General features: G+C 44.9%; 1 protein-coding gene across 5 annotated transcripts in view; it reads right to left on the reverse strand.

The window, feature by feature from the left end:
* The window catches only part of DYNC2LI1 (dynein cytoplasmic 2 light intermediate chain 1), a 51,099-nt gene extending 39,120 nt beyond the window's left edge, over positions 1 to 11,979 (reverse strand). For all 5 annotated transcript variants that reach the window (XM_075925427.1, XM_075925426.1, XM_075925425.1 and 2 more), the window contains exons 1-5: positions 11,831 to 11,979; positions 8,286 to 8,403; positions 5,256 to 5,290; positions 4,680 to 4,749; positions 778 to 866 (exon numbers count right to left, since the gene is read on the reverse strand). In XM_075925427.1, the coding sequence (XP_075781542.1) occupies positions 778 to 866; positions 4,680 to 4,749; positions 5,256 to 5,290; positions 8,286 to 8,403; positions 11,831 to 11,844 (326 nt within the window). In that variant the 5' untranslated portion in view covers positions 11,845 to 11,979. The remainder of the gene's footprint in view (positions 1 to 777; positions 867 to 4,679; positions 4,750 to 5,255; positions 5,291 to 8,285; positions 8,404 to 11,830) is intronic.
* Between the last annotated feature and the right edge of the window lie 4,482 nt (positions 11,980 to 16,461).

A 16,461-nucleotide genomic window follows, 5' to 3' on the forward strand; every position in this document is an offset into this window, starting at 1 on the left:
GAATCCACAGGCCTGGGAACCAGAGAGGACATTGTGCTAACCACAGATTACAAGAAAGCAGCACAAGGGTCTTGGAGATAAGAAGTAGTCCACAGAAACAGCAGCACATCTAAAGGAGCACATCTAGCAGCTTAATACAGGGCTTCCTGGGCTAGAATCCCCTACCAGCCACAAGAGAGGGGTATGTGAGCCACATGTAAGGACTACTCAGAGAGGTGGGGACTGAACACTGACCCTAAGCATAGGCTGGGAATCGTCTCAGAGGGGACAGAAGCATGTTTTGTGTTGGGATATTTTTGGAATTTTGTTTTGTGTCTTTTGTTTTAGTTACCTGGAGGTGTGGAGCTGGCTTGAAAGCCAAGCTGAGAGAAGAGGCCAACCACAGAAGTACTGGAGCAACCTTCAGCAGGAGTTGCTAGAGGAGAAGACTCTGTTATGCTGTACCCAACAATGAAGGGATGCACTGCCTGATGAGACTACCCTTCCACAAGCTACCTTCCACTATGGCTGGAAACAGCCGAGAAGCAAGACCATTTCATGGAAAGAAGCTCACAGATATTAATCAGTGGCATTTGGGATATCCCTACAACACTAAGCATAACTGATCTTTGGGAAAAAATACTTTGATAAAAATGTGAAACCTAGTGAACAGTTTACATTTTGGAGGATTTCTCTACATTTTGGAGGATTTCTCTACAATAAAATGGCTAGAGATTAAATCTCAGTTTTTATTTAAAAAAAATTAATTCTGACATTGTAAGGTTCTTTATCACTTACCTTATGTTATCAGTGGTTATTGGTATTCGAATCAAGTCCAATAATGAGGTTCCACCACCTAGTTCCCAAAAATGTGCAATGTCTTTTGGCTGCAAAACAGTTTCTTTGCATTAAAAGCTTGTATTTCCATGTAACACCATCAGGATATGTCCCTTATGTGCAATGAGCACAGGAAAGGAGGCTACAATATTCTGTTAGTGTTTTCTAGAAGATGGGGCTCACTAAATAAATCACAAGTGACACTTCTGAAAAGCAGCCAGCATTCATATGACTGCTTTGATAGCCCTCTGCCTCAGTGCTGAAGGATGAATAAAGAAATCAGTATGGCAAATGATATACATATAAGTACATGCTGATTTAAGCATCTGATATTTCATCTTTGCGGAAAGAAAATAGTTGAGAGCACATGAAGCCTGTCCCACGAGTTATACAGCAAATTAGAAGAGCATTATGTGGCCACAATCTCTAAGGGTATGTCTACACTACAATGTTAGTTCGAACTAACAGATGTTAGTTCGAACTAACATTCATAGGCGCTACACTAGCGCTCCGCTAGTTCGAATTTAAATCGAACTAGCGGAGCGCTTAGTTCGAACTAGGAAAACCTCATTTTACGAGGATTAAGCCTAGTTCGAACTTACTAGTTCGAATTAAGGGCTGTGTAGCCCTTTAATTCGAACTAGTGGGAGGCTAGCCCTCCCCAGGTTTCCCTGGTGGCCACTCTGGCCAACACCAGGGAAACTCTATTGCCCCCCTCCTGGCCCCGGACCGCTTAAAGGGGCACGGGATGGCTACGGTGCCCATGCCAGGTGCAAGCCTGCCAGCACCCAGCCAGCAGACCCTGCACCTGGCACGGCACAGAGCCACCCACCCGATGTCCCCCAGCCCACCCCCTCTTCCCGGGACCAGGCTGGCGGCTCCCGGGAGCTTGCCCGGGACCGCAAGAGGCGGGCACCTTCCTGGGCTAGTGTAGACATCGTGGACCTTGTCCACGATCTCCGCACTAGGCACAGGAAAGTGGCCGTCTAGGGCAGAAGAGCTGCCAGCCTGGCCACCCAGGAGCAGGTTGGCATGAAAATCAAGGGGGTCCACTGAGACCCCCGACCCTGAGCCCTGAGCTTACAATGGCCGTACTGGGTCAGACCAAAGGTCCATCTAGCTCAGTAGCCTGTCTGCCGACAGCGGCCAACCCTAGGGACCCTGGAGAAGATGGACCGAAGACAGTGACCAAACCATTTGTCTTGTGCCATCCCTCTCCAGCCTTCCACAAACTTGGGCAGGGACACCACGCCTACCCCCTGGCTAAGACTACTCCATGGACCCAACCTCCATGACTTGATCTCACTTCCCTTTAAACTCTGTTCTAGTTGTAGCCTTCACAGCCTCCTGCAGCAAGGAGTTCCACAGGTTAACTATTTGCTTTGGGAAGAACAACTTTCTCTTACTAGTTTCAAGCCTGCTACCCATTCCTTTCCTTTGGTGTCCTCTAGTCCTTCTTTATGAGAACTCAGGAAGAACTTTTATGAATGCACCCTCTCCACCCAACCCCTGCTTTTAGAGACCTCTATCCTGTCCCCCCTCCGTCTCCTCTTTTCTAAGCTGAACAGTCCCAGTCTCTGTAGCCTCTCTTCATCTGGGACCTGTTCCCAACCCCTGATCATGTTAGTTGCCCTCCCTTCTCCCAGCCTCTCTCTTCCCCTCTCCCACCTCCTTTTCCCAGTCTCCCCCAGTTTTGTTCAATAAAGACAGAGTCAATGTTGGAAGAAACGTTATCTTTATTTTGTACATCAGGAAGGGGGGGCTAGGGAAGGGTAAGTGGAAGGAGGTGAGGGAGGAATGGGGTACGAGCCCCCGATGGGGAGGACTGGGCTGGCTCTGCGGGCTTCTGGGGGTGGAAGCTCTCCTGCAGCCCCCCAATTGTTCCCTCTCCCCAGATGGCAGCCTGCGGCAAGTGCAGCCGGTCTGATGGCCGAGTGCTGTGATGTGCCCAGTGTGGGCACTCCGGGCACTCCAAGCCAGGACTGGTTTTCAAGCGGGGCACCCCTGAGAACTGTCTGTCCGGGGTGGGGGTCGGGTTCCTTTAAGCGCAGCCCTCGGCTAGCCTGAGACAGCATCTCCATGCTCTAAGTCCTCCTCTGATGCCCTGCCGGCACTGCTTCCGGCCATCCTTAAGCCCTGTTCAGGGTCCACTCAATGTGGACATGCTAGTTCGAATTAGCAAAATGCTAATTCGAACTAGTTTTTAGTTCTAGACGCGTTAGTTCGAATTAGCTTAGTTCGAATTAACTAATTCGAACTAAGTTAGTTCGAACTAACTCTGTAGTGTAGACATACCCTTAGGGAGTAATTATGGACTAGGCACTAAACTTTAAATTCACACCCTAGCTTATCCCACACTAACTTTCCATATAGACAAGTCACTATTTATGCAGCATGGACATCCTGCTACCCAACCAAAACTTTCTTTCCTCCCTGTTATGACCATTTTTTTCTCCCTCCTCTCCTTACCACTTTAAGAAGATAGGGTATGTCTACACTACCCCGCTAGTTCGAACTAGCGGGGGTAAATGTAGTCATCCGCACTTGCAAATGAAGCCCGGGATTTGAATTTCCCGGGCTTCATTTACATGAAGCCGGCCGGCGCCATTTTTAAATGCCGGCTAGTTCGGACTCCGTGCCGCGCGGCTACACGTGGTACGGACTAGCTAGTTCGGATTAGGAAGCCTAATCCGAACTAGCTAGTCCGTGCCACATGTAGCCACGCAGCACGGAGTCCGAACTAGCCGGCATTTAAAAATGGTGCCGGCCGGCTTCATGCAAATGAAGCCCGGGAAATTCAAATCCCGGGCTTCATTTGCAAGTGCGGATGACTACATTACCCCCGCTAGTTCAAACTAGCGGGGTAGTGTAGACATACCCGTAAAGACCAGAGTGGCATCTAAGGCTCAACGGCAGCTGAACACCTTAGATGGCAAAGAGAATGTGATGTATACTCTGGTGTGAGGAGGAAACTGAATAGTTAGGACCACATAAGACATGCTTCTCTGTTACCCTTGCATACTCACATTCATTTACACACGTCAAGTAAGTAAAAAATGGTTTTGAAACACTATAGGAATGATTTATACCTACTTTGTAGTGGTTAAAATAACTAAAAATACACTTCAATGCAGAATCAAGACTATAAGGTAACAACCTTTCAAAGAAGGTCCTGAATTCCTTAGTCCCTAGCCCCGCCACGCAGCAATCACTAGCTACCCCATTGCCCCACTGTTTTTCAATGTGTTATACATTAAAAACACATTCGCTCAGTATTTATACTAAAAGGATCAATATGAAATAAATAACAACATTGATACTTGAACTGTCATTAAATTCAGTATTAACACCTACCAAAACTGATAGAACAGTTTGTACTTCTCCCTTGATTAAGGCTACAGGCTGACTGTAGTCAGCTTCCACTGTACTGGATTAAATTCAGTTCACATTTTGAAGGTTACCTTTGGAATCATGAAAACAATGTTGCTGTTGCAGATGTTTTTGTTTTGTTAATTGAGAACCTAATTTTGCTCCAGAATTTATGTGGCAAGTGAAAAAAATGGGGATTTATAGGCACGTACACACATACATGATTACATAATAAACAGAATGCTGCTCATGAAAGATATCAATCTCTTTGAGCTGGTATATTATAACAGACCAACATATCACCCATTCTAAATGTAAAGAAAAACATGCTATAGATAAAAATGTAAAATAAAAGTTAGTCAAGTGAAATTCAAACAGAAATACTTTTAGTTTTGCAGATGACTGCTGAGTTAAAAGAGAAGTTCCTACTTAAGTTTTACTAATGAATGAGCTATACAACAAATATATTACAGTAATTTTTGTCATATACTCACTCTGTTATGACCTTTTGCTCTTCTTCCAAAAGTATATTCCAAGGCTAATGTTGGTTTTGGAATTTCATCTCTATCCAAGGAAGATACAATATATGTTGTCTGCATATAGTCTTTCAAGATTATTAGAATTTACTTCACATACAATAACTTTTACCTAATTCAATATAGTAACCAAACAGTAAAGAATTTATACTGAATAAACATGTATATAAAAAGTATAACTTAAAACAGACAGTAGATGCGTCAGTTCCTTAATGAATCTCAAAGGGACACAGAAGACCAAATTTTCAAAACTGTGCACCTTGTGACTGAGCACTCAATCTACCAGGGACAGCTCTCTAGAAATGTGGTTCTAGTGCTGAAATGTTTTACTAACACATTACAGATGTTTAGATAGCATTAATTCTTCAAAAATAATGCATCAGGTCACTAGAGAGAAAATGTAGCCTACTCATCATCCATATTTTTACACAATAACTTTACTAGCATGTAATGCTTTCTGTAATGCTGCTACAAAATATTGTTGATGATATTACTCCCAGAAATGCAAAATACTTTTCAAAACTTAACACATACCTGTCAAGACACCTCAGTATAATAGTAGTCTTTCCCTGAAAATTAAAAACAATGAATAACACTATTGTAATGTCATTAAAGCATAAAAGTTATTTAATTGTACATACTGTAATGCTTTATTATTGGAATGATTAAAATAATGTATTTGAAAATTGTAAAGTTATGCAATAATTTGTAGTCTCATTACTAGAAAGTTAAGTGCCTACTTTCTATCAGAGTGTAGCTACACTGCTATTAATATAATTGCAATAAATTGCTGGATATGACAGAGTACAGGCAGTCCCCGACTTACGCGGATCCGCACTTACATCGGATCCGCACTTACGAACGGGGCTTTTCTCGCCCCAGAGCTCGCGGGCGGCGGGACCACCCAGAGCGCAGCGGTCCCGCCACCGCGTCCTCCGGGGCGAGAAAAGCTGCTCCGGGTCTCCCTGGTGTGCTGCGGGGGACTCCCCAGCACAGCAGGGAGACCCGAGCAAAGCCGCACAGGCGGTGGGACCCCGCTGCCCGTGCGGCTTTGCTTCTTTGCCTCGGAGCAAAGCCGCAGAGGCGGGGGACCCCGCCGCCTGTGCGGCTTTGCTCGGGTCTCCCTGCTGTGCTGGGGGGGGACTCCCTCAGCACAGCAGGGAGACAGGAGCAAAGCCGCAGAGGCTTTTGTTGTGGGACGCCTGGGGTAGAGCAGCTGGGGTGCTGCCGGGATGGTCCTGCGGGGACCTACCCGGCAGTGCCCCAGTTGTTCTGTCCCAGGAGTCCAGATTCAGCCGCTGTTGAAACTGATCAGCGGCTAATTCCAGGAAGCCGGGGGCAAAGCAACTCTGCCTAGGGCTTCCTGTAGTCAGCCGCTGATCAGTTTCAGCAGCGGCTGAATCTGGAGCCACATACAATTTGGACTTACATACAAATTTAACTTAAGAACAAACCTATAGTCCCTATCTTGTACGTAACCCGGGGACTGCCTGTAATAGCAACAGGATCCCTAAAATCAGACAATACATTAGTGATCAGCTTGGCCAACTGTATTAAACTGTCTAACTGCTGTTAATTACTCATAACAAGTTAATCTAACGATTGGCTTCCAGTGAATATGTGTATATCATAATTGAGATAGAAATAAAAAGAATGCATAAAACAACACAGTAAAGCTGCATATCTCTGAATTACTATGATTCAGATTCCAAGTTGGGACAGCTTAATTTTAAAAAGGACTTCATACATGAAATTTCAGAAACTAATCTTTAATAAATCTGTAAAATCCATTTATCTATTCTTAATGCTTATGTAAGTTTAGATGTGGCACAATGCTACTCTTTTCTGTACTCACACATATGCTTCAACTCATTCACAAAGATAAAAAGGTAGGTACTGCCTTATTTATATTTCCAACAGTTATCAAGAAAAGAGTGGTGAGAAAGAAAAGCTATTAAGTAAACATATGAGTTATGAATCACAGTATTCAGGCAACCCTTGCTCTTTCAAACACTTATTTACATTCTTAAATTGATGTCCCTTTAAAATCATATACACTAGAAACGTGAATAAAATTAAAAATGGATATAAATTTTAGAAAGGTCCCATGGTCCTTCTATAGATTCACAGATTCCAAGGACAGAAGAGTTAATTATGAAAATTTAGTCTGTCATCCTTTATAACACAGGCCATGAAATGTCCCCAAAATAATTCCTAAAACATCACTTTTAGAAAAAAACTCCGATCTTGATTTAAAAATTGTCAGTAATGGATAATCCACCATAATCCTTGGTAAATTGTTCCAATGGTTAATTACACTCACTGATAAAAATGTATACCTTATTTCCAGACTGAATGTGTCTAGTTTCAATTTCTAGCCATTGGCTTGTATTATTCCTTTCTCTGCCAGATTGAAGAGCCTATTATTAAATATTTGTTCCACATATAAACACTTTTAGACTGTGATCAAATCACTCCTTAGCTTTCTGTTTGTTAAGCTAAATAAACTGCGCTCCTTGTAGAATAGTAATAGAAATATAGCCGTGTTAGTCTGGTCTAACTGAAACAAAAAATAGGACTATGTAGCTCTTTAAAGACTAACAAGATGGTTTATTAGGTGATGAGCTTTCGTGGGCCAGACCCACTTCCTCAGATCAAATAGCGGAAGAAAATTGGCATGACCATATATACCAAAGGATACAATAAAAAAAAATGAACACACATGAAAAGGACAAATCAAATTTCAGAACAGAAGGGGGATGAGGGGTGGAGGTAAATGTCTGTGAGCTAATGATATTAGAGGTGATAATTGGGGAAGCTATCTTTGTAATGGGTAAGATAATTAGCATCCTTATTAAGACCTAGGTGTAAAGTGTCAAATTTAAGCATGAATTACAGTTCAGAAGATTCTCTTTCAAGTCTGGTACTGAAATGTCTTTGAAGCAGGATGCAGATAGTTAAGTCCTTTAGACAATGCTCTTTCTGGTTGAAATGGCAAGAAACTTTTTTCTTTGTGATCCTGTTTAATATCTGTTTTGTGTGCACTGATTCTTTGGTGAAGTGTTTCACGAGGCATAAGGGAGTGGTCGACAGGCTTCCCTTGTCAACTGATCCGCATCTAGACTGCTGCACTGTGCCAGATCAGCTGATTGTCAGCACAGCACGGTGGCCATTTTTATTTTAATGAAGCGAGGATTATTTAAATTCCCGCTTCATTGACTATGTCGGGTAAACTAGTTTACATGGCTCCGTTGACAGAGCCATGTAGTCTAAACATACTCCTTGAGTCTATTGCTATAAGGCATGTTTCTCATCCTTTTAATCATTCATTCTCTTGCCTCTTTTCTGAACCTTCCACAATTTATGACATCCTCTTGAATTGTGGAAACCAGAACTTAGCATTTTATCACAGCAGTGGTCATGAACATCAACCCTTTTCATAGACTGATATCAGAAAAGTTTTCTTATTTCTGGAATGGATATGGTACTGCAGATGTTTTCAGTGGTATACAATCTTTTCAAGAAAAGAACAGCTATCAAGTAAAATAAAGCATTCAGTGTTACCCCATTTTTGTTTCCCATAAAAAGTAGTGATTTTTCCCAAACTTCCACTCCATCTCCATCGCTTTCAAGATTTTCTTTCTTTTCCACTTCAGCTTTAGCAATATCCCACAGAGTATCACTAGTAGAGAAAACAAAATAAGATGTTTTCATAGAAAATACTCTTTTCCTGGACCTATACAATATTTCCTAACTAAGGTTTGAAAGGCAATGTGAAGATTTTTAATACTACAGGCAGTCCCCAGGTTACATGGATCCGACTTACATTGGATCCCTACTTACAAACGGGGTGAGGCAACCCCGCACTAGCTGCTTCCCCCCAGCAGACCAGGGAGACGCGGAGCGGCTTTTCTCAGCACACACCTCAGCTTGAGAATAAAGGACTGAGGGAAGTGAGGTGTGGGAGAATAAAACTGAGCTCTGGAGAAATGTTTGGCTAGAGTTTCCCCTACAATATGTACCAGTTCCGACTTACATACAAATTCAACTTAAGAACAAACCTACAGTCCCTATCTTGTACATAACCCGGGGACTGCCTGTACATTTTCTCTGCAAATGTCCTTGATCAGAACTAGCTATGTGCTTTAGTAAGGAAACTTCCCTTAGATATCACAAATAAATATGTGGAGCAGACAGGCATGATAGCTTATTCTAGACCAGCAAAATCTCATAGCTTTAGCAGATAAACTCCTTCGTTTTGGGAGCAATTTTAAGAAAGTTTAATGTTACTTCCAATGTCACTGTATGTAACTTCACAAAGGGCAGTGAAGGGCAACTTGCAACCCATGGGCCATATGCAGCTAATCAGGGTTCCATATGCAGCGCACACAACCCCTCTCTCACCTCTTAGCTTCACTCTTCTTGCACACTGAGGGCCCTGCACTTACCTGCTCCTCCCCCAGCCTCCCAGCACTTCTGGAATGCCATGAATCAACTGATTCATGCCCTATTCTAGGGATGTTAGCAATCAGGTAATTGAATAGTCATGTAATTGCATGCAATTTTAGCAGTTACAGGACTATTCCATAGTCTGTGGGGGCGGGGCCAGCAGCCAGTGTGTTCCTGGCCCCACTCCGCGGGAGCCCCCTCCTACCATGCGCTGCTTCATCTGTATCAGTTTAAAAGCCAGCTCCCCTCACAGAACGGCTGCCAACAGCCCAGTGCTGCTGCCTCTGATAAAGAGGTAGCAGCCCGAGGTGACAGCAGCCCCTGTCTGTGGGGAGTCTGAGCTCCCCATGGACAGAGGCTGCTCTGTGGGATGTGGAGCAGCCTCTATCCACAGGGAGCTCAGACCCCGTGCAGACAGGGGCTGCTCTGTGAGGCAGCCTCTGTCCACTGAGGGCCCACGCTCGCCATGGATAGAGGCTGCTTTGCATCCCACAGAACAGTCTCTGTCAGCAGAGAGCTTGGGCAAGCTGTGGACAGAGGATGCTTTGCAGCAGCCTCCCCTGTGCTGCTGCCTCTAATAGCATGGAGGGGCAGGCAGCACCATGGAGCTGGTGCTGGGGGGAAAATGACTTTTAAGAGGGCTGAAAGGCAGCAGCATGGGAGTGGGTGGGGGAGGGGTCAGGGAAAGTAGTCAACAAGATTAACCAATAAGCCTAGGTTTATTGGTTAATCATAGTCAACTACACATTGACATCCCTACCCCATCCTTGCTCTATTGCCTCTCTCCCAGAGTTTGACCACCAAGAATCAGATTTGTGGCATTCAAGCTCTGAGAGGGAGCAAGAGGAGAGGAGATGTTCCTGGTGCTCCAGAAGTGTTGGAAGGAAGGGGAAAGAGCAGGGATGGGACCGGTTTGGGAGAGAAGGCAGGGAAGAGGCCGGACAGAGATTTGATATTGTAAAGTTTAAATGTTTCTTTTTTATTATTTGAAATTGATGACAGTGCTATTAATATATGAATGGTTAAAGCATTTATACTTGTTTTGAAATACTCAGCATGTCATGTATTCATATATTTAATCTTATGCTTAGAATCATGGTTAGTACACGACTGATTTCAATCTTGCAGCCCACTAAGATGAAGGACAGCCACTCATGCAGACCACTCACTAGCCCATCGCTGACATGGGGTATGGCTACCAAGCAAAAGTTGTGCAAAGGGATGTCTACCTACATCAGCATGAATCAAGCTAATGTGAAAAATTGGGATGCAAAGGGTCAACCGATTAACCACTTATCCAGTAAGCAACATCCCTAGCGGGTGTTGCTTACTGGGTAAGCAGTTAACCATCCACCTGGCAGAAGTGAAGCAGCTCCTGTCTCCCTTTTTAAAAGGGATTTTACATCCCTAATGGAAAACAACAGTGGTGAAGGCAGTGCAACATAGGTAGTGTAAGCCCAGAATGGATCCTAATATACATACTCATTAGCCCCGTGGTCCCCAACATGGCGCCCGCGGGGGCACTTGCATGCGCCCGCCAGGTGCTCGGGGCTGGCCTGGCCCCGGGCACATGGCGCGGCGCTTGCGGGGAGCGTCGGCCCCGGGCGCGCGGCGCTTGCAGGGGGGAGGGGGAAGCGCCGGCTCCGGCCCCGGGCGCGCGGCGCTTGCAGGGGGGAGGGGGAAGCGCCGGCTCCGGCCCCGGGCGCGCGGCGCTTGCAGGGGGGAGGGGACTGGCCCCGGGCGCGCGGCTATGGGGGGCCCCGGCCTATGGGGGGGCCGCCCCCGGGCGCGCAAGTGTCCCCGCCCCCTGGCACCCGAACGGCCACACCCCCTGGCGCCCGACAACCTCAAAATGTTGGGGACCACTGCATTAGCCCACTGTGAAGCCTATGCTGCACAGTTCTCACTATTAGTACTACCTGTACTAGCTGGGTTCAAGCTAACTCCAGAAGCTAGCCTGGGCAGACCTAACCCTATACTAAAGAACTAAGGGCTCTTTCAAAAGCAGCTGTCGTTATCCCTCTGTATCTAATGCGGAAAGTTGCGTTTTTCTTAAAATCTTGGAAGGTATTTTAGCAACTCCTACCACAAGTATGAAGAGTGGGGTCCCGGCCCTATCGCATGGATCCTTTGTATGGAAGCTGGCAGCAAAAGGCAATGACGACAGTGACCTCTCTGAGGCCTACATTTTCAAAAGAGGTCTGAGTGGCTACTGGAACCTGGCCTAAAGCAGCTTGCCTGTGGCGCACACTGGGGATGAGAGGTGTTAAATCCTGGTTGACTGGGGTTTACTAGCGTTTGGGCAGTTAACCGACTGAAGAGGAATCCTAGGCTGGGGACCGCTCCAGCTCAGCAGCCCCTGCCTGCGGCGGGCCACGGCTCCCTGTGGACAGGGGCTGCTCCGGGCAAGAGCTCACAGCCCCTCGCCCCGCGCGCGGCCGCACCTCCGCCCTGTCGCTCGTGGCTCTCCAAAGCACCAGCCTCTGGGGCCGGAACTGCCGAGGGGGCGGCTCTCCCTGCAACCAGCCCCCGAGCGGAGCGAGCCCCTGGGGCTGCCCGCAGGCACAGCGCGGCCTGTGCGCGGGCGGGGGGGGGATGGACGGGCGCGCCGAGCCCCTTGAGGCGACCCCCCGAGCGGGAGGCCCCCGCCACCTAGTTACCTGGCTTTGGGCATCGTGGGCTGGGCGCGCTCTGACTTCGGGCCTAGCTCCCGGTCACCATGGGAATCAAGCGGTTGCTGACGCCACAGGGCGCAGAAGCATCATGGGAGTTGTAGTTCCCTGTGTGGCGGCCCCTCCCCGCTCCTCTTCGTTAGATGGGGTTCCGCTGAGCAGAGATTTCCCTACAACCCCCCGCAGTGGCGGTGTAACCCCTCCCCCCCCCACGCGCACACAGAAAGGACAACTAGGTACATGCGGAGTTACCGGTTTACTCATTGGTAGGAAACTTGATTTGAAATTGAAATATTAATGCCCATGTTGAAAACATCTATAGACTAGTCTACAGTGCCGGTTTTGCTGGCAGTGCGTATGCAAATGAGGCATAGATTTGCATATCCCGGCATCTCATTTGCATAATGTATGCACACCGTCTTTACAGGGAAAAAAAGTACTGTGGGCGTTTTCTTTTTGCACAAAAACCCCTTTTCCCACCAAATGGGTAAACCTTCTTTTTTGGGGCAAAAGGATTTGGCGGAAAAAGGGGTTTAGTGGGAAAAGGGGTTTTTGCACAAAAAGAAAACATCCACTACTTTTTTTTCTGCAAAAACCCTTTGCTCAAAAATGACTTGCATAAAGTATGCAAATGAAGCACCATAATATGCTAATCTGTGCCTCATTTGCATACCCACTGCCCACAAAACGGACAGTGTAGACATAGTGTCTGATACCATACTTCTATAGTATAATACAGGTTGAAAAAAAGTATAATATAGGTTGAAACTCTCCAGCCTGGCACCCTAGGCACCTGACTGGTGCCAAACCAGAGAATTTGCTGGACCATGGAAGGTCGATATTATACAGCAGCAGCATTACTAATACTTCCACTGCTTACTGGGTTCTTAGAAAATATTTAGGGGGTAAATTAGAGCTAATAATAGCAAAGAACACTCTGAAAGCTAGGATTGTTGGCTGTAAACAAACTTTAGGGGAGTAGAGGAGATGAAGGAAACTTGGCCACGCCACAATTAGTGGACATCTGGCTAACTAAAATCATGCCCGACCATGAATGTTGCCAGACCAGAGAGTGCCAGATTAGAGAGGTTCAACCTGTATGTTTGAACGTATGAACTGAGCCTAGCTTACTCACACAAGTGGTGTTTTTTCTGACAATGTTGGTGCATTCATTGCAGGAATGTTGACCAAATTTATAATTTCAAATTATGATTAGTAAGAAGGATCTGAATGAACTCTTCTTTGATACCATCTGTATGTTTTGTTAGTCTATAAAGTGCTACCAGACCAGTTGCTGTTTAAGTTTATCCTGTACAGACTAACTTGGCTAGCCCCTGAAACTTCTTCTTTGATAGCTAGTGATGAGCCAGGATTTACATGAACTCACCTATTCCACCTAGGTCTCCAGCAGGCAGAGCTCCGCTGCCCACATGAACAATTTTGGCTGGTATTGGGTCATAAATAATTTTAGTAGTGAATGAAGGAGTCATAAAATGTTAACTTTATTGTGTGAGTAAACAGCAGCAGGACTGTACTTAAACTGTCCTGCTTAAGGGGCTCTCCCTCAGTGCTTAATTTTTTCCAGGAATGAGCCCTGGCACCTGTAGGCTTGGTAGTTCATATCCCTGGGACCTCTGGGCTTGCCCTATCAGTTACAAAAGTAAAACATTTGCTTTAATCCCGGCACTTCTTTCATTATAAATTAAGCACTGGACACCCTCAACTGACCTGTACTTGCTAAGCCTGGATGGCAGATCCCATTGAGAGTGATAGGATAGAGATTTTGCTTGGTGGTGTAGGCTATGCCTAAGAGTCACAGGCGCTATTTGACTTGTTCTTCTCATGTAGAAACTTTTCCAGATCCCTAATTATTCTAGTTGCCCTTTTCTGGACCTCTTCTGTCTTGTTTTCACTGAAGATAGCAAAGTCATATGAGTCATACAAAGAACTTTACTTTCAGGGAGAATGTGACCAACATATGTAATATATATAAATTGGAAATGTCCCATAGAAAGTGTTTGCTGTCCAGTGTCAGGTGTATCTTCTATCTGAATAAGTAGATATTATAATTTCTAATCTCAGTTTTACTCAATTTATAAAACTCAGCTGTTTTATTGATGGCGATAGTAATAATTTGCTTTCAACTATTGTTTGGGACATAGCATTCATAGCATTGTGTAGCATTCAACAATTTTGGGCCTTTATTCCTTTATTCTTGTGAAGTTAGTTCTTGTAAAAGGTTCTGAACTGGATATTCCTGAAGACTGGAATTTCCAGAAACCTGGCTCTGCACAGGCAACATTGAGAATGAAAACTTCCTACCAGTGAGACCAATGGGTTTTTTTCTTATGTGAATTAGACCAGTAAAATCATGTCATATGGCGCACTAAATAGTCATCCAATGACAGGCATTTGTGATCACTCCTAAATTGAACTGGCTTTGAACTGACAACTTGGAGATGAAAGGTTTTCTGATTTGGATGCTACAAGTATTTAGGTCAAGAATTTAAAAACTAGTATGATGGAAGTCCAATTTGAAATCCTTTAGAGAAACTTGATTTTTGAGGGGGATCAGACAATGAGGGAACAGACTATTAAATAAAAGTAGATATTTGGATTAAAAGAGTTAAAGCTTTATAATCATTAAAACAAATAATCAACATCATATGCCAAAACATATAAAATACATATCCTTAAATTGAACTTTTATGTTTTAAGAAGCATTTTTCTTACTTCGCCTATCTGTAAATTGCAATTTTTATCAATTTTGTTGGTTGTGTGTGTTCAATGAAATCAATGTTTACTGACATTTATTGGAAAAAAAACCTAATCCTTCCAAGCCCACATTAATCAGTAGCACTTTTTAAGCTTAATGTTACCTATGCCTTGGAAGTGTTTTTTCCTGATACTTAAACCTCCTAGTTCACAAGATAACATCCTAACACGAATGAATGAAATAAGTAGTTTTTTAGATAGAATTATTTTTATTCCAAAGGAATAAAACATTATTTGAAAGACAAAGCATGAAAAAATGTTATAACTATAATTCTTCATACAACATTATCTAGAAAAAGATATATACAATATTTTACTTTTTATCAACAACCAAAATACAAAAGAAAAAACTCTTTTAGAAATTGCATAACACTTACTCCATTTCAAGAAATAATTGATCTTTCTTAACCATGATTAGATCTGGTTATGTAAAACAAACATTGTTTTGCTTAAATCAAAACTGTATTCTTCATTTAATTTTACCAACTTTAAATGACATGTATAGATATTGCTGTCTTAGTAAAAGGCTTCAATAATTTAATTTTCTTTTGTTTAATACCCACTATATTGTTAGGTCCCATAAGGCTTATGTGACTTGACATTTAAAAATATTAAAACCAGTATAAAAGAAATGTCACTCTAAAATTTGGTTTGCCTTCATTGTGCTGGGTTTGAATATTATTCTGACAGATCTCTTTGGTAGTTTCCTCATTTTTGGAAAGATTTAAAATAATATAAAATGCCTTATACAAAAGTGAATGCTAAATATACTTAAGAATAAATTCAAAAAATCTATACATAAATTAATTATGCTCCAATTACTAATTTGCTGTGAGAGCTACAGGTTACATTACAACATATTGATAAATTAAACATACAATTACTATTTTTCCAGCAGGTTCAGTAATATATACTAGAGATTTTTAGATGGCCATGTTATGCCATTGTTTTTTTAATGGCTATTTTTGTATTAAATAAACTACTCTCAGACACCAAAAGCTTCCGAAGGGGCTGCAATTATGTTATCATTAAATGGTGCTCTTTGGCCAATACAGTAGACTTCCCATAATCCAGCACCTTTGGGACCTAGGTGGTGCCGGATTATCGGCTATGCCCGAGTATCGGGAGGTACTCTGGCGGGGGCTGTGACGAGTCTGCTGAGACCCGCACCGTGTCCGGGGGATGGGCGGGGAACAGCATGCTGAAGGGCGAACTCTCCGCCATTTTGCAGGAAGGTGGGGGAAGCCCCGCACCGCCGCCGAGAGTTTCCAGGAAAGGAGCAGGCTCCCCACCCTCCAGACTGCAGTAGTTATCTCCGAGCAGGGTGGTGAGGGGCAGCACTGCGGGACCAACCCGGCAGCACTCCAGCTGCTCTGCTCTGCAGCTTCCCCACGTCCACCACTCATCTGTTTCAGCAGCGGCGGACATGGGGAAGCGGCGTGGAGCAGAGCAGCTGGGGTGCTGCCGGGTTGGTCCTGCAGCGCCGCTCCTCACCCCCCTGCTCGGCACCCGGCAGCACCCCAGCTGCTCTGCTCTGCTTCCCCAAGTCCGCCCCTGCCACTGCTGAAACTGATGAGCGATGGACTTGGGGAAGCTGCGGAGCAGAGCAGCTGGGGTGCTGCTGGGCGCCGAGCAGGGGGGTGAGGGGCGGCACTGCGGGACCAACCGGGCAGCACCCCAGCTGCTCTGCTCCGCTGCTTCCCCAAGTCCGCCTCGTCAGTTTCAGCAGCAGCGGACTTGGGGAAGCGGCGGAGCAGAGCAGCTGGGGTGCTGCCGGGTTGGTCCTGCAGCGCTGCCCCTCACCCCCCTGCTCGGCGATAACTACTGCAGTCTCGGGGGTGGAG

Source organism: Pelodiscus sinensis, chromosome 3 (assembly GCF_049634645.1).
Source record: "Pelodiscus sinensis isolate JC-2024 chromosome 3, ASM4963464v1, whole genome shotgun sequence".
NCBI lineage: Eukaryota > Metazoa > Chordata > Testudines > Trionychidae > Pelodiscus > Pelodiscus sinensis.